At 24.6% G+C, this 23,397-nt stretch overlaps 2 protein-coding genes and 1 long non-coding RNA gene across 5 annotated transcripts; 2 read left to right on the top strand and 1 right to left on the bottom strand.

Annotated features, from left to right (window-relative positions):
* Positions 1 to 149: 149 nt before the first annotated feature.
* LOC126900862 (blastoderm-specific protein 25D) lies at positions 150 to 11,231 on the top strand. 3 transcript variants are annotated; one of them, XM_050676857.1, is made up of 18 exons: positions 151 to 352; positions 2,294 to 2,575; positions 3,353 to 3,510; positions 3,577 to 3,652; positions 3,759 to 4,050; positions 4,112 to 4,378; positions 5,170 to 5,310; positions 5,374 to 5,536; positions 5,635 to 5,751; positions 6,188 to 6,318; positions 6,386 to 6,575; positions 6,660 to 7,217; positions 7,590 to 7,715; positions 8,125 to 8,307; positions 8,760 to 8,903; positions 9,221 to 9,344; positions 9,601 to 9,701; positions 9,801 to 11,231. In XM_050676857.1, the coding sequence occupies exons 2-18, from the start codon at positions 2,323 to 2,325 to the stop codon at positions 9,921 to 9,923; spliced, it is 3,147 nt and encodes a 1,048-aa protein (XP_050532814.1). In that variant the 5' UTR covers positions 151 to 352; positions 2,294 to 2,322; the 3' UTR covers positions 9,924 to 11,231. The 3 variants fall into 3 exon arrangements, with proteins under 3 accessions (XP_050532816.1, XP_050532814.1, XP_050532815.1); XM_050676858.1 differs by having other exon boundaries at positions 152 to 352; positions 6,389 to 6,575; XM_050676859.1 differs by lacking the exons at positions 9,601 to 9,701; positions 9,801 to 11,231 and having other exon boundaries at positions 150 to 352; positions 6,389 to 6,575; positions 9,221 to 9,349.
* A 2,034-nt stretch (positions 11,232 to 13,265) lies between these two features.
* Positions 13,266 to 17,746, bottom strand: LOC126901114 (cell division cycle protein 20 homolog). Its single transcript, XM_050677355.1, has 11 exons — positions 17,518 to 17,746; positions 17,186 to 17,320; positions 16,977 to 17,113; positions 15,486 to 15,589; positions 15,275 to 15,415; positions 15,073 to 15,202; positions 14,812 to 15,005; positions 14,555 to 14,734; positions 14,205 to 14,332; positions 13,886 to 14,135; positions 13,266 to 13,814 (listed from the first exon to the last, which is right to left on the bottom strand). Exons 2-11 carry the CDS (start codon positions 17,296 to 17,298, stop codon positions 13,623 to 13,625), a joined length of 1,569 nt encoding a protein of 522 aa, XP_050533312.1. The 5' UTR covers positions 17,299 to 17,320; positions 17,518 to 17,746; the 3' UTR covers positions 13,266 to 13,622.
* Positions 17,747 to 18,529: 783 nt separating this feature from the next.
* On the top strand, positions 18,530 to 19,170 carry LOC126902203 (uncharacterized). The gene is made up of 3 exons (XR_007703173.1): positions 18,530 to 18,635; positions 18,698 to 18,844; positions 18,914 to 19,170. It is a non-coding gene; the product is annotated as an uncharacterized LOC126902203 (long non-coding RNA).
* The last annotated feature ends 4,227 nt before the right edge of the window (positions 19,171 to 23,397 follow it).

Below are 23,397 nucleotides of genomic sequence, written 5' to 3'. Positions count from 1 at the left end.
GTGGCGCCCTCTAGCGGTCCATTTGAGTTTTATGTCTGATAAGGAATTGCTATATAGGAATTGCTAACTTCACAGACATAAAAAATCACATATGTCAACCATTAAGTTTTACTCTATTTGCGATCTATTACTGTAAAATTAAATGATAACATTAATTATCCTACCAACCAATTGGTATGTTACAATGTACTATCTTTACAGATGATAAAGAATTCGTTCAACTTAGAATAATTTGCCAACAAAGTATCACAATTTTCAAATTAACATTGTTTATTGATTGAAACGATTTAATTCCGTATTAAATTATTAATTAATCTATTTTTGTATTATTTCAATATTAAGTAACTGCAAAGTAAGTGTTATTCATAACGTGTATTTAGAAATGTATTGATAGAAAAAAATGGTTTATTTTTAGCTCATTAAGAATCTAAATTTTATTGTAATGTTTTTAAATCACTATTTATTATTTAACAAGTATTAGTTACTTTATTTATTACTTTGATCTACAAGTAATGAAATTTTAGTCAAGTTACTCAGAGTCAAATACGACTTTAATATTTTTATATACATGATTAGGGTTAGAATTTATAGCATTTGAATCTTTTTGTTATTACTCTAATACAACGTATTAAATGGAAAATTTGATTCATACAACATTTAGTTTAAATATTTTATTTTATGTATTTTTAAAACATTCACTGTAGGTTTTAAATGCATCATTTTTCTAACATATCCTATTTGTTATGTAAGAAACATACATTTTAACGAGAAGAGTAGTGTGTTAAGAAATAACTAATGATAAAAATAATCAACCCATTCTTTACCTTCAATCTATATTTTGAAATACTAAATCACTTTTATTCTTAATTAGATCATTTTCCGGTAAAAAAGGAAGGTAATATGTATAGTGTCATTAAAAAAAAAGATATCCTTTTAAGTCTTAATGGTTGGACCTTAAAAGTACTTAGCAATTATTAAATCTAGAAATCTAAGAAATTATAAAATTTTCCAATATTGTTATTTTGTTTATAATTGAGTGGGTTATGACATACCTGTACTTTGTATTAAATAATATGTTTAGATTAAAATTGCCAGTATTCATAATACATTTGTTCTAAAACTATATTTTAAAAAGCAATTTTCATTATATTTTAAAAACTGAAATATGATAGTAAAAAAGTTACTTAATATTTTACAGAAAAAATAAGATATATTATACTAAAGTATTTATATAAGTTGTTTTTTTTAAGATAATGATAGTTATTTTTAATAATTATCTTTAATTATGTTTGTTTTTTTAATTAAGGTTTTAAGTATCTATAATTAAAATTATTTTAATATTAAAAAACCCAGCACAGGGGGGTCGCGGCACAGTGGTGTTGTGGCATAGTTGGATCAAGTATAATGATATCTGACAGTGATTAAAATCACTATAAAAAAAAAAAATGCATCTTAAAGATGCAAATCTTTAGATAGTGTTTAATTTTAAAAAATTGGTGTATTATTCCAAAAGCTACAAAATCTGCTAGTTCCTTATTGATATTCTGATTAAGATAAAGTATGTCAAATGAAAAAGGGATTATTAAAAAATATTATTTCTCATAAAAAATTTGTATTCATCCACACACTTTTCAATAAGTTATAGCATTATAAAGATAAAATTGTAAAAAATTAAAATCGAGAATTTTCACACAAAAATAGCATTTGGTAGCCATTTTCACCACGAAGACAAGTCCAGAGGTCAAATTTTTTTTTTCCATAATAAAGTATTTTAAATTATCTTTAATTTAAGATATATATAAAAGTGTCAGACCTTTTGGAACATTTTCAAAAGTTAGGTTGAAAAAGTAAATTTTTTATGAAAAAGTTTTCATTTTAAATCCCCCCCTGTGGTCAGGTTAAGTGTCAGATTTACAAAAAAAAATATTATATTAATATGTTCATTTTTGAAAAAGTTACGGCAGTTTTTAGTAAAAAAAATTTCGAAAATTAGCGATTTTTAAATTTGTAATTTTTTTGGATGTTTCCCTCATTTATGGGGAACGAGGGAAATTTTTTCAATTTTTAAGGGTAATGTCTTCGACTAGATACCATTTTGATCTTTTGACGTATCGCTGAAAGAAATCCGTTCAGTGAGAGCTAAGAAAAAGTGGTATCAGACACAAAAAAGAAAGAAAAAAAACACATCATAGTAAGACCAATACCTTCTCAGCTTCGCATCGAAGCTAAAATAGGGAAAACTCATAGTTATATAATTGGCATAAAATATTTTAAATAAATCTATGTGTTTCAGAGAATTGGTAATGTTTTTTAAGTGCAGCAATGGAAGAGCCATACGAAAGAGAATTGTATAATTTATTTAAAAGTTTTGAGCATAATGATAATGGTTTATTGGATCATAATGGCATAAATTCTTTATGTGAAACTTTGCAACTGGATTCCAATCAGAAAAAACAAATATGGTCATACTTAGATCAAAACCAGAGCATATCATTTCAACAATTTCGAGATGCCTTAATTTTTTTGGCTAATAATGATCTTAGAGAAATGAACAAAAAAAGAGAATCATCTCCTGGTAATATTATTGAAATATCAATATTTATTTTTATGGAATAAAAGTATTATTATTAAAGAAATTTCTATATTGAAAAACAATACATTTTCCTAAGTAATTAAAAAATATTTTTTATTTATCTAATATATTTTGTTCTTTGACCTTAATTTTTACATTGTCATGATTTTGATAAGAAAATTTATAATCATGTAAATATAGTTTATTAAATGACTAATGTAAAACAAATCATAAGTAATTATTCTCATAATTAAAATTCAATGTTAATGCGCTAATCTCAGTTGTTAAAATGTTATTACAACTAGATAAGTTTAATGAATAAATATTCAACAAAATATCATCAATGCAATTCTATATTATATTTAAACTTTTAAGTTTTACAATCTAATCAAAAGTAAATTAAACTTGGATTGAAACTTATTTCACAGATGTTTATTTCCCTAAGATTTTGTCTTATAAAAACAGTGCATTTTTATCTGAGCATTGTGATATTTACAATTATACGGTAAATAATTATGTTATTATAATTGTAAATATCTCCAAGATTAATTTAGTTATACTCCTCTCTTTGAAAAAAACTAATCTAGTATTGTTCCATAATATTTTATAGTATTATAATTTTTTCTATTTTCATCATACACTACTTTTTAATTAATTTTCAAATAAGTCAATATAAATTAACTTAATTGATAGATGATTCTTAGTTTTAATTTTATTCTATTTATTGTGTAAATTAGTTAATAAGTTTAAATTTATTTAATTCTTTTATTTATTTCGCAGGCAGAGAAATATCACCCATATATGTATCTGGAGCAAAAAAATATGGCCGTCGATCAAAACCTCGTCATGATAGTTTTATTCTGAGTCCACCTAGTAGTTTTTATGGAAACACTAACAATTGCTTAACAGCCAATTCTCAACATGTGGAAAACGAAAATGTATATTTTTTTATTTATTAAAAATTAAAAATTCTTCTTTATTGACAAATAATATTTTCTTTGTAGTTTCAATTAAATTATGAACCTATTGATGACATTCAAAACAAAGCCAATACATTATTCCATTGTGATGATAAAAGTAGTAAGCATTTTATCCTTGAATTTTTTAATAAAAAAATCTTGAAAATAGTCTAAAGTAGTATATTTAAATTATTTTAATTAAATATATCTTTATTTTTATTATTAAGATCTGTCAATAGATAAGCATAGTTTGAGTGTAGCTTGCGAACACCTAGATATTTCAAATGGGTTTATTTCAAAAAATCAATTATTTATCATCACACAACGTTTGAACAATAATGAAAAATTTGTTGAAAAAATTAATGAAAAGTATATAAATGATGATATTCCAATAAAAGATGTTTTAGACCTAATAAATAATTTAGACAGTCGATCCATGTCTCCTGATTCTGAAACATCAACATCAGGAATATCTTCAACATCATTCTATAACAATGGAGACAATATTCAAGAGTCAATGTGTGTTTTGATTGTATAGAAAATTTTGTTGAATAAATTTCAATATAATTTTGATTTTCAGGTTTTTAAATGTATATTCTGTATTAGAACTATGGGATAACTGTGGTATAACTGAGCCAATAACTTTACTTCATCACTTAGGAATTAATACATCTACAGATTCAATACTTAACATTTCAGAACTGATATTTAATATAAATACAGAGGTCAATCAAATACAAAACAGTTTAAATATGTCAACTCTACCTAATTATGATTTAATGCATTCTGCTTTTTTTTATATAAAAGCTTTAAACTCACTAAATGAATATCACATTAAAAGGCTAAAGTAAGACATCTAGATTTAGTTAATCTCAATTGAAATATAATTTAAAATTTAACACTGAACATTCAATCAAAGTATTTTGTTTGTTTAGATATATCCAGGGTCAAAAAAATGTATTTAAAAAATATTTTCTTGTTTATTTTTCTACATAATAATATATTTTTTATGGAACATACAGTTACTATTACAACAAAATTCCAAACAGTTATTTAATTTGTTTGTTTCTGGCTCTGAAATTTTTTTAACCATTCGAATTAGCATAAAAACTAATTGCAACTCCTAAAATTAAAATATTTAAAAAAATTAAAAAACAACTAGTATAAATGAATATATTTTTTATTTAATAAGTGCTTATTATAAGTTATTTTCAAATAGAAACATACCTGTTTATATATTTTACTTTTGCATGGAAATAGTTCATTTATTTGTTCTTTTTTTAATAACTAATTAAACTCTTATTATTGAAGTTTAGTAACTAATGAAGTTAGAGATTTTTTATGATAATTATTATATATCAACTACTTTAATATAATGCAAAGAAGATATATTTGTCCTTTTACTAATTAGTGGATAAATTATAAACCATAAAATTACTAGTATTATGCATACATTTTGATTCTATTCTTTAAATTATATGTTGAATAATTATTTTAGGAATTCACAATTTCCTAAAACTATTTATTAGCTCAAATTGGCCATTGGTTTGAATGAGATTTATTTTAAAGCTAAATAACCTATCCCTGTGTTTTTTTTTTTTTTTCAAATTTCTGTATTATGAAATATATAATTTATAGAGTAGTTATTGAACAAGTTAATTGTGAGAAAGACAAATTAAAATTTGATGTAGAAACAGCTAATGATAGAGCTGCTATGCTTGCACAAGAAGTGGATGAAAACCATATGAGGCTAGAAAAATCTTCGCTAGAAAAAATCAAGTACTTAATTTTTTTATAGATTAAAAAAAAATGATGTAATAATTTTTTCTTCTTCATTTTTAGTGCTCTTGAACAAAAACAGAATGAAGAAAAGAAATCTTTAATGAATCAATGGTTTACAGAAAAAGATAATTTATTTAGCCAAATCAATATTCTTAATGAAAATCTGAAAGAAATTCAAAATTATAAATCTGAATTACAATTAGAACTAGTAAAAACAAAAGAGGTATTTTAAAAGTTTTTTTGAATATTTTGTTGTGATTTGCAACCAAAGTTTTATAATTATTTATTTGTATAATTTGTGTATATATTTATATTCTATAGAAAGTTGGTAAATTAGAAAAAGAAAATTCAAAACTACAAGAACAATTAGAAGATACAATTAATAAAAATACCATTTTAGAAGTATATGTTCAAGAAATTCCCAAATTAAAATTAAAGGTAAGTTAAGAAGTTGTAATTATTATTATAAAGTTAGTTGTACAACAAAGTTTAACTATAAAATTTTCATTTCCGAAACGATTAACCCCATGAAAATTTATCATATTTATAACAGTACCACAAGATCTTATTTGTTCCAAGGGCAATGATTCTATCACATCCCTCTAATACTTAAATTTTAATTAATATATATTAAATAAGATTAAGAGAAACATATATATTTATCATTGATTATTTGGGATGACTAAAATAAGTTTTATAAATGCATAGATGCTAGTTATAAGTATTATAAAAATTCCTCAATTTTGAAAATTATGAATTAAGTTTATTGTTCACCAAAATAAATTTGATCCTACTTTATTTTAATTTATATTAAATTAAAATACTACTTAGTTTGACTTAAATTAACTTTTACATATTTTTTGTGGTTATCTAGGAGATAGAATTAGAATCAAGTAATGTTGAAATCATGGAATTAATGGAGAAAATTGATTACCTAAAAAATGAAAATAAAAATTTAAGAGATCAAAATGATGAATTAGCTATTGAATTAGAATCCGTTAAAGGGTATGACTTAATTTTTAATATTTTATTTTATATATATTTTAACTTCTTACGTATGGCTTAACATAAGAAGGTCAAATAATCAAAATTTGAATGAATCATTTGAAAGTAACATGAGAAATTTCTTAGCTGAAAAAAATAGTCCAAATTGCTTTGGTAAAATAAATATTTTTTCTTCCTCTAATAATTTTATTGAAGAATCTATAGACTCACCAAACAATATAGAAACAAACATTGAGTCTGATGTTACTTTAAACAGAGTAAGTTAAAAGTTTTTATAAACTTTTTTAAACCATTTCTAATATTTATTGGTAAATTTTTGGGTGTATATTTTTTAACAATAGGATGATTTAACTACATGTTCAGAAGAAAAAACAACTTCAATATCATCAACACTTATTAATAGTTTAAAATCAAAAATTTCTCAATCGGATATGAATGTAGAACAATTAGATGAATTAATTTCTTATTTTAAAATTAAAAAGCAAAAATTACAATCTACTGATAATTTTAATGGTTCATCAATATCTTGTTGTCATTCTTCATCACCTACAACTAAAAACTTTACACGTCGATCATTAATCAAACAGTTTGAAAATTCATTAGATTCTGAAACTGTTCAAAACAAAATAAATGATGTAGAAAAATTGAAAAATTTATATGAGGAATGTAAAAGTGAAAATGACATATTACATCTTAGATGTGAACAAATTACTAAGGATTGGGAATTAAGATACAATGATTTAGAAGAAGTAGCTGATAAAGCATTGGATGAAGCAAAAAAATTGAAAGATGAATGTGCAGATTTAGAAAGTGGAATGGATGATCTACGAAATGAATATTTTGAATGTGAAGAATATTGGTCTATGAAATTAGACGAGGAAAGAAGTTTAAATGAAAAGGTATTTATTTTTTTTTAATTATAATGGTTTTATAAGCAATAAGTCTTCATTTTTCAACTTCTTATTTGAAACCAAAAACTCTTCAATCTTATTAATAAAAATTCTATAATTTTATTAAAATTAAAAAATATATAAATTAAAAAGCCATACAAATTACTATACTTATTTCAAGAATGTTTCCATCATCAGTGCTAAACACAGATAATATATGTTTAGCACTAATATTATAATTTTGTCCCGAGATACATAATCTTATAGTAATTTATGTAGCTAAATATTATTAAATAATATTAATAGTATTATGGCTAAATATGATTAAATATTTTTTAGTGATCAATTCTTATATATTAATTGTTTATATACATTTTTTAGGAAAAGAAAGTTTATGAACATAAGTTAAATAATTTAGAGGCAAAAATTAAAGAATTCAGTGATTTGACAAAAAAAAATAACGAGAAGCTATCACCAATTATTGAAAATGCTGAACTAGAAGAACAAGTAAATAATATTAAATTATAAAAAAATTTACCTAATTTATATTTATATTTGAAATAAGTATTTAATGCTTCAAAAAACTAACTATGAAATAAAAAACTTTAATAATTAAAAATAAATATTAATATTATTTAAAAATACACTATCTTCCTACGTAATTCAATTGCAAAAGAATTATTAATTATTTTCTTGATGCACATTAATACAATTAATTATTTTGTACCTAAAGACATAATTTGCATTTATATTTTTTTACATTTTAAAGATTTAGAAAAATTTTTATAAGCATTTGGTATGTTAAATAAATCAGCTAGTAGTTTAGATAAATGTGAATATTGACACATATTTCGAATCATGGAAAATTTGTCTTAACAAATAAATACTATTCTCCCTTAAAATGTATATTTTTTAGATTAATTGTCTTCAAAAAGATTTTATGGAGTATCAAACTCAAACTAAAGAAAAATTAACAAATTTACTTGAGGAAAATAAAGAGCTAAAATCTAAAGTAGCCCCAATGATAAAGAAAATTGATCGTGAAGTTTCTGCTTCTATATTATTTGAAGAGTGTGAAAAATGTAAAGAGAATAATAAAGTAAGATATTCCTTAAGTGGTTATATATTTTATTACTTTAAATAAATGATAACTTTTTTTACCATTAATATTTTAGATAAAACATGAGTTTTCAAACTAGTGTAAATTACAATTATTTATTTTTCTATTTTGGCTAATTCATATAGTTGTTAACATAATTAAAAGTAATATCATATTATTAATAAAGTGTTTATTATATATGATATATAGATAACTTGATCGGATGAGTAATTTTTACTTTTGTGAATAAAAAGAAACGATATTCAAGCAATGTTTAATTATTTATACTTTCTGCTTTGGTTTTTCTATAGTTTAACAGTGCATTTTTTTTAGTTATTTCTTTTTTCCCTATTTTTAAAGTTATTTTAAGTCAAAATTATATTATATTTAATTATAAAGAAGTTCATCTAATGAAAGTATTTCCTTTTTCAAATATCTACTGTGGTTTTCAGGAATGCCATGAATTAAAAAATAAGTATTCAAGTGTTAAAACTACATGTGAAAAACTTACCAAAGAGTGTCGTGCACTTTTACAAAAAAGAAGTGGGTTATTAAATGAAATATCAAAACTACAACAGTATTTTATAAATTTATCTGTAAGTTAACTATAATTATTTGATTATGATTTTTTGAAATGATACCATAAACTGTATCATTCAATTGAATCCAAAAACTATTTTATGAATATTTATATAATGTTGAGAATGTATAGAGTCCAAAATTAATTTGTAAAAATATTTATATGTTTACAATACAATTTTTTTCATCTATAAATATAATAATAATAATATAGTTTTAGGGTAAGTTATTAATAAAATTTGACTATAACAAAATTGATTTCAAGATATATTTTAAAAAAATTGGAGAAATATACATTATTAAAAAACTTAATTGTCTACATAAATTCTTTTAGAATAACCAATTACCTCGTCAAGACATATATTATTCTAATCAACTTACTGCTGATGCAAAGAAATGTAAAGAATTAGAACAGAAAATTCTCATAGAACAAACAAGACACCAGAAATTCACTGATGGTTAGTATAAATTTCATGAATTTTAGTTTTAAAGGAACATAGGTACAAATTGGGAAAGGAGTTTGTAGAGGATTATAGTGCCTTCAAATGTAAAGCATACCTAAAGTTTTTAATTCCTTTAGAATCTTTATTACATCTAATAATTTAGAAATTAAAAAGTAATTATAATGTTAAATAACTCATTTTATTGTAATAATAAATAAAAGACATTTCAACATTAGTGGTGTTTTTTACATCTGTAAAATTTATTTTGTAGCTATTTGGAAAGAACATCAAATGAAAATAGATGAAGTACATAAAATAATTCGATCCTTACAAGATAAACTTGAAGAACAAATGAAGCTTAAAAATGAAAAAGTGAGGAGTTTAATTAGTTAATTAGTTTAACTAATAATTTTAAAGTATTTATAATGTATATTTTAATGTTTTAACAATGTTAATGTGTTTTTGCATCAGACCAAACATCTCAGAAATGCTGATATGATAGTTAAAGAACTATTCATTGAAAACGCTAAACTCAAGTCAATAGTACATAATATTCAAATTAAAATTGACAAAGGAACTTACAATTCTATGTGAGAATTTACTATGCATATTGTTTTTATTGTCATTATTATTATTGATTATTTCTTTTCCTAATTTAAATTTTTTAGTTTTAAGATGTTGACTTTTCTTTTGTTTTTTTCTATTGATTAGTTTTTTTTTAATTTAAATATTAGTAATAAATCATGGTAAACAGTGCCTTACAAGTGAGCTTATCACGGCTTATTTAGCCATGTTATAAAAAACCAACGCAGGGTAATTTTAAAATTATATAACATTTTTATATCGGCTACTGTATTAAAACAAAAATAATAGTTCTATATTTTTAAGTAATGAAATTTTTATAATATTAAATCATACTTAAGTTATCGTAATATAGCCAATATATTACTGCATGTATTATTTAATTATGATTCAATCTATTATGTTTTTTTAGTTTTATTCGAGTCTTTAAATAACCACAAATGTTACTTTAATACCAAATAATACTACTTATTTAAACTATATTTTTTTATTATAATTTTCTGTACTTTTATGTTTTTTTTTAGTATTTTTTTCTGATTATTATGTTACGCATATTGGTTACCATTTAATATGTTCTTCTCTCACCTATGTTTTACTGGTAAATTTATTCTATCTGTATAAATTGCTATTTACTTTAACCATCAAGTTTTATTTTCCTATTTATACTCATTATAAAAAAAATTTTAATTAAACTTTAATTTTTTTTTTTTTTTGGAAGGTATAACCTAAATTAATTCACTATAGAAATGATCCTATTTTAAATGTTTACTAATCCTTAAGTTTAATAATTATTTCTAAAAAAATATCAATAATCATATTTATAATAATTCAATTTAACTATCTCATTATTTTGGTTAAAATAAAAATTGTAAACATCTACCAAATAAATTATTTGTACAAAAATGATTTAAATAAAATGTACAATTTCATATAAATTTTTTATGTACAGTGAAACTTAGGTTTGCAGAAGTGAAGGTATTTGTAATAATAATTAATAACCCATTTAATGCATGCTATAGCGTAATCTTGTATTTTTTTTAACATTTATATTCTTATCATTTTTATTTAACTTTGCTAATAATCTAGTCAATTACTTTGTACCTAATTTAAATTTATTGTAATCATCATAAACTTCTATTAAAAGTTTTTAATTATTTTACACCTAATTTCAAAAAATTTTGATGTTCATAAGCAAATAATTTCTTTTTATTATTATTGTGGAAAACGTGAATGTATGAATATATAATAGTTTAATTTTTGATATAAGTTATATTATTGTTTTATCTTAATTGGTTGTGACAAAATAAATTTTTAACATTACCTGAGTTGTATTATTGTTAAAATTAAAATATTATGTAGTACAAAGAAGTTGTTAAAAACCTTGATAATATTTTCACAATAATATCATTTTTATACAACATATTTTGTTTAATATATCTTAAGGTTATTTTTCTTATTTTAGGTATGATTAAAATTTATTTCCGTTTAAATGAATAATATTTTTTATTTCATTTTAATAGAATTTATTAAATAAATTAAATTTATAGTTCTTGGCTAGTATTTGGCTTTATAATTAATAAGCAATTCTAAAAAACTATAATGTTTTAACATAAATTCAAAATAACTTGTCCCCCAAATATAATTTAGCCCATCTTTAATCTAGTACCTATAATTTGTAAATGTAATACATTTTTTATCATAATCTAAAGTGCATTTAATAACACACTACACTATTTAAGTTATTTATAGAATTTTCCTCAAATCAGATTAAATATTTTATGTTATTGGATTATTTTCTTTTTAACTTTTTATGTAGTTGATACTCACTTTTGATAATGAAGAACTATACAATTGATGAGGTATGAAGAAATTAGCGAATTATTTTATAATTTAAATACATAAGTTATATTATTATTTATTTTGGTCTTCAACTTTGTAGTAATAAGAAATAAATGTAGCATGAATATACGACAAACTTTCAAATACGACACAATTATATAAATTATTATTCTCACATACATATATTCTCTAAAAAAGTATCTATCAAAAACTACATGGTTTTCATATAAGGGACCGATTATCATAGAAAAAACTGGTTGGAACATCTTTCTTTTTTTTTAATTGTCAGTACATAACAAACCTTGAATGTTATTTTATTAAATAATATAGATGTTCCGTTTTTATGAAAACGCTTTAAAATCAGCTATTTTTACCAAAAATTATATAATTTTTCGTTTTAATGGTCGATAACTCATAAAAATCGAGTTTCGAATAGTTTATCTTTTTCATTTTGAATTACATATAATTAGCTATAATTTGATGCAAATTTAAGTGTTTTGAAACAATGTGTAAAATTAAAATAAAAAAAATATTGATAATTTTTCATTCGTTACCTTGAATAATTATTGGATTTTCAAAAAAGTAGCCAACGTGATAAATGTTTAAAGTATTATAAATAAATATTTTGTAATAATAATCCATCCATTTGTTTAACATTTAATTCAATATAAAGTAAAAACTACGAATACCAATATTGATTGTTATAACAATCATAATTTCTTTAGATATTTCTCTTTAATGTGTGATTTTTTAAAACTATACTCCTCCAATTAGATACGATTTGGGATATTTTGATGAATCATAAAGCAAAATCAGTTTAGTAGTAGAGGAGCATTATTATGGATAGATACAAAAAAATAACAGTAGAGTGAAACAAAAACATGATTTGTATAAACTTAACATGTTAAAATTGCGAGACGCTAAAAATTTTAAAAGATTGTATTTTACTAATTATCCAATTATTACATAGTTAACAAATTAAAATAAATTTACTGTATTGTACTATCAAAATAAATACATTATTATTAATTCAATTTAAATAATTCTAAAATATTTCCTGCATAAAGAAAGACTTGAATTTCAAGCACTAAAGTGTATTATATTGCAAGTATAAGGCCACATTTTGAAAAAAATTGTTTCAAGATAAACAGCTTCAAGTTTTGATCTTCTATAATAGTTGCACTGTGTTACTTAATTTTTAGCATTTATAATAAGTTTAAGTAAAATTTTATATAAGTACCTTTCGTATTAAGATTAGAAAACTGTTTTGAATTATATCTATTAAAATGTAAAATATGAATTTTTATCTCATACTCATAGTGCGATATAGTTTTGTAAATTTATATATTAAGTAACTAGAAAAAGTATATAAAAAATATGTCCATCTCTTATTTTGTTGTTGCCAAAAATATTTATTTTAGAAGCAACTAGTTTATTTTTTTAGAGAAAAACTTAATAATTTAAGAGAGTTATTAAAAAATAATAATAATAAAGAAAACATTATAACTAAATTCATTTTATAATTTTTAATTCAAAAGTATTATTAAAACAATTATAATTACATAGTCGTCCCAAGGATGTACAATAAAAGTACATAGACTTCATTCAAAAATTAATTTAATAATAATTTATTTTAAATAATAATTTTTTTAAAGTCGTATAAAATAATGTCTTTTTGTCAACAAAAGTCATTTGCACATTTAAATGTTCAAAAAATGTGGTCATCAAAAAGTTTCTCTGAATATAACTGTTAATATAAAGAAAATACAATTGAAAAATAATTAGACAAGTATAATTAGTAGAAAAAAAGGATTTTAAAGTTAATCAATAAAAAATTGTAACACAAGTATTTATAAAAATTAAGTCTTTTATTTATCTTAAACCTGGACCCAACAAAGTAGGTCTGATGGAACGCTTCTCTTGTTCTTTCTTTTTGTTTGGATCCGGTAAAAAGCATTTCCACATGCGTAATGTTTCATCTGCACCAGCAGATAAGACTGTTGAACCATCTGGTGACATTGCAAGATTTAGTATGCGATTTGTGTGTCCTGTAAGTTCAGCAACCTTAAAAAATATAAAAGGTAGTGTTAAAAAAATAAATTATCACAATTTTAACTTTAAATTGTAAAATTAACCTTGGTCATGGAAGGATATTTCCAAATAGTCAGTTGATTATTTGCAAAACCATGGGCAGAAACTAATTCCCGGTAAGTTTTTGACCATAAAATTGCACACACTTGAGAATTAGCATTTACTGAATTGACACATTGACCATTGTTACAATTCCAAAATCTTATATGTCTATCAGCAGTCCCACCACCACTGGCTAATATATTAGTTTGCCATGGGCACCAATCTAAAGCTTTAACAGCTGCTTGATGTTGACTAAATAAGATATTAATTTTAATTATTTATTTATTTTAAAATTATTTAGATTAAAATATTAGTTCTTACCTAAAACTATAAATAGGTTCACTTTGATAGGTAGCTTGTCCAGGTAAGCCACTATATATATTGAGTAAATTATCATTACCTCCACTGGCCAAATAACGACCATCTGGAGACCACTTTAAACCACAGACCTAAAAAAAAAATATACATATATTATACAAGTTCTTTTTGCATACTTATTTTAAAATAAAAATTATAATAATAATAATGTTTTCTTATAATTTAAAAAATGTTAACCAATTAATATAAAATTCTAAAGCACTAAATTACATACAAAATAAAGAAGACTTGATATACTATAATTATTAGAAAAATAATTAAAATAGTATACTTTTAACAAACAAATTATATACCTCTTGTGTATGAGATTGAATAGTTCCTACAACATGCTCTCTTTGACGTACATCATTATGAATAAGTTGTCCACTTCTAGATCCAGTAGTTAGAATATGAGTATTCCATGTCATAGCACCTACTCTAGAACTGTGACTATTCATTATACGTAAACGTTTTGTTTGAGAAGCATCCCATAGCTAAAAAATACAAAACATTAATTATATTTGCTAACTTCATACTTTTTTAAATAAAAAGAACAATAATAGCTACTAACTTGTACAGGCCCCAAAGCAGTTCCAACAGCTAATAAATTTCCATTAGGAACCCAACTTAAAGAGGTAACATAATCAGCACCTTCTAAATCTAAGAGTTGATCAATGGCACCAGTGTCAGCATTCCAGAGATAAACACTGGTGCCAAGAGCAACAGCTAGCATATTGGAGAAGCTCCAGTCGATAAGATTTAAATCTAAATAAAGAAAAATATAGTAATGTTTAAATATTTTTCATAAAAATAAAAAAAGCAATTGACATACAGTAATCATCTACTATTTCAGGTGCATCTAGTATACGGTCTGGTGCATGTGGTATATAACGAGTTGTTCCACGTACATTCATAGGTGTTTTTGATTGACTGTAAACAACTTTTAAAGCATTTTGATAGCCCTAAATGTTATAAGAGTTAATATTAAATTGGTAGATTGTTAAAATAGAAAAACTAAACTTTCAATAATGTACCTCTGGAGGTGCTGGTGCTTTGTTTTGATAAGACAAAACACGAACATTACTAATATCACAACCATGAAGATTTTCAGACATGGCTTTCCTGTAGTCCGTTTGAGTAGGACTTACGTCAAGGTTTTCATTTTCTTGGTTCATCTAAAATCATGTAGATAAAATATATTGTATAGAATATAATTATACATCATAGATATAAGATATAGCTTACTTTAAAATGACTGATGTCAAAATTAGTGGACATTCTGGATGGAATAAATCTATCACCACCTGGTGTTTTGGGCTTAGCCGGAGTATTAGATGCTGATCTTGAAGCTGAAAAAATTTAAATTATATAATAAAATTTTTTTTTTGTATAATTAGTTATATCATAAAAAATTAACATTACATTTACTCAAGTACTTCATTTTTTTTATTACACTAATATACAGGGTGATTATTTTACCACAAACGATTTAATTAATCGAAAAATGAAAATAATATTGATACATTTTATTTTAATTTACTTTCAATTACATAAGTTTTTTAATTTATCAATCATGAAATATTTTTATCTTTATTTTAATTTTTTTTAATCAACATATACAGAATGATTGGTTTATTATAAACCACTTGATTAGTTTTAAAATAAATACAATATTGAAGAAAAAATTTTGATTTCTATAGTTGCATATATTTTTTGAGTTATCAACTAATAATTATTTTTTATAATCATCCCTTATAACTTAAAGGAGTGTCAATTTTATTTTTTTAAATGGCAACATATATATTTAACTGGCTTATAATTGTATCTAGTTAAGAAAATGACTGGTTGATAACAACTTTTGGACCAGTATCTCAGAAGTTATTAAGAATTTAAAGTAATGACTGGAGATGAAGAATGGATTCTGCTATTTTTATCATCACTAGTCATCTCTCAATTGTATTGTTTGTTCTGTTTAGCTATAAAAATGAAAATAACTTCCAAAATACTGATCCAAAAGTTGTTATTGCACAGTTATTTTCTAAATAGATTATTTTCTATTTTATAAGCTAGTTAAATATTTACGTTTCCATTAAAAAAATATAGTTGACAACCCTTTAAGTTATAAAAAATAATTTTAAAAAGTAATTATTAGTTGATATTCAAGAAATATATGCAACTAAAAGAAATAAATATATTTTTTTTCAATATTGTATATTCAACTAGCTTAAATAATCGAATTGCTCTAATGTTTTTTTATTAAAATATTAAAAATATAACTAAAATTAAAAAAAAACTTTAAAAAAAATTAAAAATCATAAAGATACATATTAAATTTTTATTTGTATTGCTTAAAAAGTTCATTCATATAAAAGTTTATTAATCAATTTACTTAATATAAGACATAATATTAATGTTATGAAATAACTTACGTTCTACTATAACTGATAATTTCATGCATTTAAAACTAGAAAAATCAGGAGAGTTACAATTGTTGTCATACAGTTTTCTAGGTTTAAGTTTATTTCTTTTACTATATCCTTTCATTTTAAATTAATATTGTAACTTCTTCTTGTTACAGTTTTTAAACGATAGTTTAAGAGCAAAAATTAATTTAACAATATTAATGATTATAAATAAGTACTCAACTATAAACACATGGAAGAAAATTAGGTTGATAATAAATAATTTTAACATAGATTGTGGAATAAATCATTGTGTCTCAAATTAAAATCTTACCAGGAGATTTAGATTTTTTTGGTGTTTTTGATGGTGTTCGTTTTGTTGCAAGTAGATCCATACTTTCTTTAGATGTTTTCATATTGGCACTGAATGAACTCGAGGTAGATAATTTGTTTCTAGATATACTAGTCGAACTTATATAAAATAATAAAATGGACTTTTTAAATTTGAACAAGATATTAACACACTTTATTAGTATCACTTACCTCGAGTTTGATTCAATACTTTTCTTCATCCAGCGGGGTGCTGGCCCACTAGTGATTGGGTCATCCATCCGGACAGCACTTTTGAGATCATTAACATAAGCGAATTGAGACATTCTGACTTGAATGTGTATTCGCCTAAAACACAAAATTTTAGGTTCAGTAAATATTTTAAATAAAGAGTATTATTAAAATAAAAGAAAACAACTATACTCATTTTAATTTGATAATACTCTAAAAAAATAAATACTATTATAAAATCAAAAGGTATATTTTTCAGAAAATTGAATACAATTTTCCTAAATATCAGTTTTAAATTTAATAAAAAATCTTACTTTGACAAGGTAAAATAATGTACTCAATGTGTGCGCGGTTACAAGTACGATAGGAACTAAATACGGTAACAAATTTAAAAATGAACAATTCAAAGGAATTCCGATGTAAAAATCAATAACAATAAAAAATATATAAAAATTGGGTTTTTCGGCTAATAAAATATGAAAAAGTTGACATTAAAATCGTGTTTTGTTAGGCTTATTTGTTTATGTATAGTATCTAGATTTAAATGACGGTTATTTCCCCAACATAATACGAATACTACTTTAGTTTCTTGTTTGACGTTCGCCGCATGTGAAGCAGCACATGTACATCTGTTGAGTATAATAAATGTCAGTGTGACCATATTAGTATTATTGTTGGTTAAAAATTGTATTCATGAAATTTATTTTTTATTATTTGAAAGTTTCGGCAAAATTTCGTGGCTCATTAAATGATTAAACCCAATCCAACCATTTTATTAAGTGTAACGAAAATATTAGAGGAGTTATTTATGATAGATAAGGGCAAACATTTCACCGATCTATCATGATTTATCTCTCATATTTAAAACTAAACTAATTTTATATATATAAAAAAAAATGTTCAATGCGTAGCTTATAGATTTTTTTTAAAAATTTTAATATGTATAAAAATTTACGTATTATTTAGTTCAAAAGGTTTAATATTATAGATATTATATAGCATATAATAATATACTTATTATATTATATTTTATCCATTAAAAAACATTTCACAGTAAAGTTATTGCACATAGAAGATTTGACTATGATATGATTAATATTATTCTACAGAGTGTTCAGTAAGTCAGGAAACGGGTATCTATTGTTCTCATTGTTACAAACAATGAGAACAATAGATACCCGTTTCCTGACTTACTGAACACCCTGTATAATAATANGATACCCGTTTCCTGACTTACTGAACACCCTGTATGATCATTGATATTGATAAAAATTATATAAAAAGGCGCAATATATTAAAAATGATTGAGGAAAAAATATTTTTTCTATCAAATAAAATTATATTTAATAATTAAAATGTTGGCTATGTTTCATGGATTTTAATTGACCCCGGATAGTTAAACATCAACATATATGCAAACCAGGTTACTCTGGTAAAGATAAATATATAAAGTATTATTTTTATATCCTAGTAAAACTACTTGATTTTTTATAGGAAATAAATGTGAAACAGAAGTTGACATTTGCGAAAAAAATCCTTGTGAAAATGGTTTTTGCATTAAAGAAGGAAATAATTTAAGTTATTCTTGTGAATGCTTTCTTGGTTTTTACGGACGAAATTGTGAAAATGTTTTAGGAGAAGGTAAAAACCAGACTTTTATTAGGTTTATTACTAAAATAATTAAACATTTGTATTTTAAACTTAACTTAGGTTGTGGTGGTGATTTATTTGAGTCAGAGGGTGAAATACATTACCCTATTAGTAATACCACTTCAACGTATGATAGTGATTTAAATTGTTATTGGACTATTGAAATAAATAATTCAAAAATTATAAAAATATCATTTGAATGGATAGATTTGGAAAAGTCATATGATTGTCGAAGCGATTACGTTGAAGTAAATTGGTAATTGAATTTATGAAAATTGTCAATTAAAAAAAATAATTTTAGATAAGAAATGTAATTGGAACTGACGAAGATAATAAGGCTTTAGAATATTAGGATATTTTTCTTTTTCTTTTTTCGAAGTTTTCGAGTTTTAATTATTTCTATCACTTAAATTATAACTTGACAATAAATAAAAAAATATTAATACATTTAAGACATTAACAATAAGTAGGTAGGTATATAATTGATTAATAAAGATACATCTATTAAAAATCTTTAATTTAAATACCAAAATAAAAACCATGCTGAAATTTCGGTTACGGTTAAGGTTAAGGTTTTTAAAGTACTTTTTTTTAAGTTTCAGTTCCTAGCCCTGATTTAAAAATGCTTTCAAGAATAAGTTACTTATGTCTAATAGACAGGACGATAAAACCGTGTACCCAGTTTGTCATTATCAGGGCTTGGGACTTATAGCATTTGCTAGAAAATGCTTTTTTTTGCTATTTTTGATGATTTTTTCAAAAAACGCTTATATTCAGTTTTTTCTGCTTTTTTCGATGATTTTATAAAAAACAAATGCTTGTTTATTGTTTTTTCTGTTTTTGTACATTAAAATATTTTCTTTATGACGCAGCCTACACAGGTTTTTTTATCGGTTTTTGATAGATCTAATAAGGAAAATAATTCAATTGCCTTCCTTGTTTGTAGGGTTTTATCTTTGTTATCTTATCTATTTGATAGCCAACGCCGTCCTTGGCATCGTTAACTTCTTTAGCTATGGTTGAAGTGTCATACTGGTGTGGTACTTGGTTGATTTCCTTTTTATAATGGATTTCTTGGTAAAAAATATTTTTAGACCGCTATGACATACTGGGATATCAACACAAATTTATATTTAATTTTTCAAAAAATCCATAAACAAGATATTATTTAACATTTCTTGTCATTCAACTTGAAAGTCGAAGTCAGACATCATTTCGATTCTTTCAGAATTAATTTTTTGTATATATATTTTTTTTTTGTATTTTTAATTTTAATTTATAATTAAAAGAATAAATTAATTAAATACCCGTATTTTTTTTCAATGAAATAATTTCATTTTAATGGTATCTCTAGTCTCTCGCTATCTCTAGCTATATACTAAAATCGTAAGCCCCTCAAATAAGGTCGACCTGGAAGAGATATTGCGTTTTTTCCTCTTTAAAATTCCCCTTTCTCTTTTCTCTCCGCTTCTTCGACATCGTTCGACGGCTCTTCCGCTCCCGCGTCTTTTCCTACCTTCGTTCGAATTTTTCGCCTTTTCCGTTTTCTTAAATTCGCGAAAAACGCTATTTCCTGGAACGGAAAACGACGCGAAATAGGGGAGCGCGCCTCCCACTCGGCCACTGTTTTCGTCGTTATCGCCGCGTCCGACGCCCCAAACGCGTGTTCGTTATCACGACCGCTTTGTGCGTCGTCGTTTATTTCAATATATAGCGTATTGACCGTATCCGTTTATTTAATGTGATTTTGTAAATTTTCTACTTCTACTACTATTGCGCGATTATGTATAATCGAAACTCGCAGTTGGTAATTTTACNATGTACATATTAATCGAAACTCGTGCGATTAACGCAGTTTATCCATTGTCGATATTGTGTGACTCGATTTGATTTTGTAATTTTTAGATGGCGTTTGTCGTGTGCCCCGAAGGACTGCTTCGATAACGAGAGCGCTGCTGGCTCTAACCATCTCGCGAACGGAGGATTTATTAACGCGGGTAACGCCTTTTTATTCGTTAAAAAACACAACAACAAAAAAAAAAATACTGTGCGTTTGACGTTTTCACAACCGTTCGGTAAGTCGTATAATTATAATCGATTCGATTTCGTAGTTTTTAGACGTCGTTTGTTGTTGTATCCCGAGGAACGTTTCCATAACGGCTCGGCCTATCGGTTCTAACGGACAACTGGATTTATTGCGCGGGTAAATATTTTTTTATACGATATTATTAGTCGGTCGTTAATTAATATAGTTTTTAAATATATATATACATTGGTAATGGCACTGATAAATTAATTTGATTTTGTAATTTTTAGACGGTATCCGTGGTGCCGCGATAACGAGTAAGCTAGAGATTGATGATGGCAGTCGTCGCTATTGAATTTATCGCACGGGTAATTCGTTTTCATTTGTTAAACAAAAATTTATTTCTATTGACTTTTTTTAAAATACAGTTCATCCTTTTGCATTTTAATCATTAGTTTGCTTTATATATCATTTATTGGTGCAATATGTACTACTACNCATTTCTTTAGCATGCGTTAATCATTAGGTCGATTTGTATTTCTTTATTGGTGTGTAATATGTAATAATATGCAACATACAAATATGTACTTTATTTTTAATTAATTTTTTGTTTGCAAATACTACATTTATAATTGTGATTTCCTTTATGATTAAAGATGAACTCTATCTTAAAATAGAGTTCATCTTTATACGTTTTAATCGATTTACTTTGCATATTTTAATCATTGGTTTGATTTGTATTTCATTTATTGGTGTGCAATATNGGTCCACCTGGAAGAAATATTCCGTTTTTTCCGCATTAAAATTCGCATTTTTCTCTTTTCGCCGCCTTTTCGGTACCGTTCGACGACGCTTATCGTTACCCGTCTTTTCCTAACTTCGTTCGAATTTTTCGCCTTTTCCGTTTTCTTAAATTCGCGAAAAACGCTATTTCCTGGAACGGAAAACGACGCGAAATAGGGGAGCGCGCCTCCCACTCGGCCGATCGCGTTCCCGCCTTTTCGTCGTTATCACCGCGTCCGACGCCCCAAACGTGTTCGTTATCACCGAGCCGCCGTTTTGTGCGTCGTCGTTATTTCAATATATAGCGTATTGACCGTATCCGTTTATTTAATGTGATTTTGTAAATTTTCTACTTCTACGGCGATTATATTATTTTTGATGATTTGATTTTGTAATTTTTAGATGGCGTTTGTCGCGTGCCCGGAACACCGCTTCGATAACGAGAGTGCTGGCTCTAACGATCCGACAAATGGATTTATCAGACGGGTAACGCGTTTTTTTTCGTTAAAAAACACGACAAAAAACCCGTGCGTTTGACGTTTTCACAACAATTGTATATGATTTCAAAATCGTTGTAACGCCAGTATTAATTAATTGATTTGATTTTATAATTTTTTAGACGGCGTTTGTTGTTGTATCCCGAGGAATGTTTCAATAACGGCTCGCCCCGTAGGCCAATCGGTTCTAACGGATAACGGATTTATTACACGGGTAATTCATTTTCTTTTTTTTTTATACAATATTTTAATCATTGCTTTGATTTGTATATCATTTATTGGTGCAATATGTACTACTACATCAGTCTATACAATATATATATATATATATATATATATATTTTTTATTACTATTATTTTTTCACAGCAATTACAATAAAAATATTGTAGATTATATAATATATTATGGTAATGGCTGTATTAAATTTTAATTTGTTTTTATAATATTTAGACTGTGCTACCCCATTGTGGTTCCAGGATAAAGACTGAGCTAGAGATTCATGGCAGTCATCGCTATTAAATTTATTACAAAGGTAATTCATTTTCATTTGTTAAAAAAAATTTATTCCTATTGACTTTTCTTAAAATAGAGTTCATCCTTTTGCATTTTAATCAATTTCTTTAGCATACGTTAATCATTAGGTGGATTTGTATTTTGTTAATTGGTGAAGCAATATGTACTTCATCAGTCTATATATTCTCTCTCTCTCTCTCTCTCTCTCTCTCTCTATATATATATATATATACACTTTTTTTTTATTATATTCGTGAATACCATTAAGATTATTTCTTATTGAAATGTTTTTTTAACAATTTCATAGCAATTGTAGTAATAATATATTGTATATCTACAATATTATGGTGATGGCAGTTTTAGTTAATTCGATTTTATAATTTTCAGATTGTATTCGTTGTGCTCTGATGACTGTGCTGGAAATTGTTGTTGATAGTTTTAGATTTATTGCACGGGTAATTCTTTTGTCAAAAAAAAATTTATTTTTATTTACTTTTCTCAGAGTAGAGTTCATCTTTTTACATTTAAATTAATTTTCTTGGCATATGTTGATTTGTATTTTGCTAATTGTTGCAATGTGTGCTACATCAGTCTATACTATATTTTCTCTCTCTATATATATACATGTATTCATTTTTTTTTTTAAATGAATATTTCTTATTGAAATGTTTTATTGACAATTTCGCAGCATTTGTAATAATAATATTGTATATATATATATATA

This window comes from Daktulosphaira vitifoliae, unplaced genomic scaffold (assembly GCF_025091365.1).
Source record: "Daktulosphaira vitifoliae isolate Bord-2020 unplaced genomic scaffold, ASM2509136v1 Scaffold_3, whole genome shotgun sequence".
NCBI classification, from domain to species: Eukaryota; Metazoa; Arthropoda; class Insecta; order Hemiptera; family Phylloxeridae; genus Daktulosphaira; species Daktulosphaira vitifoliae.
Note: the sequence above shows the minus strand (reverse complement) of the source record. Positions and strands in the feature narration are given on the sequence as shown.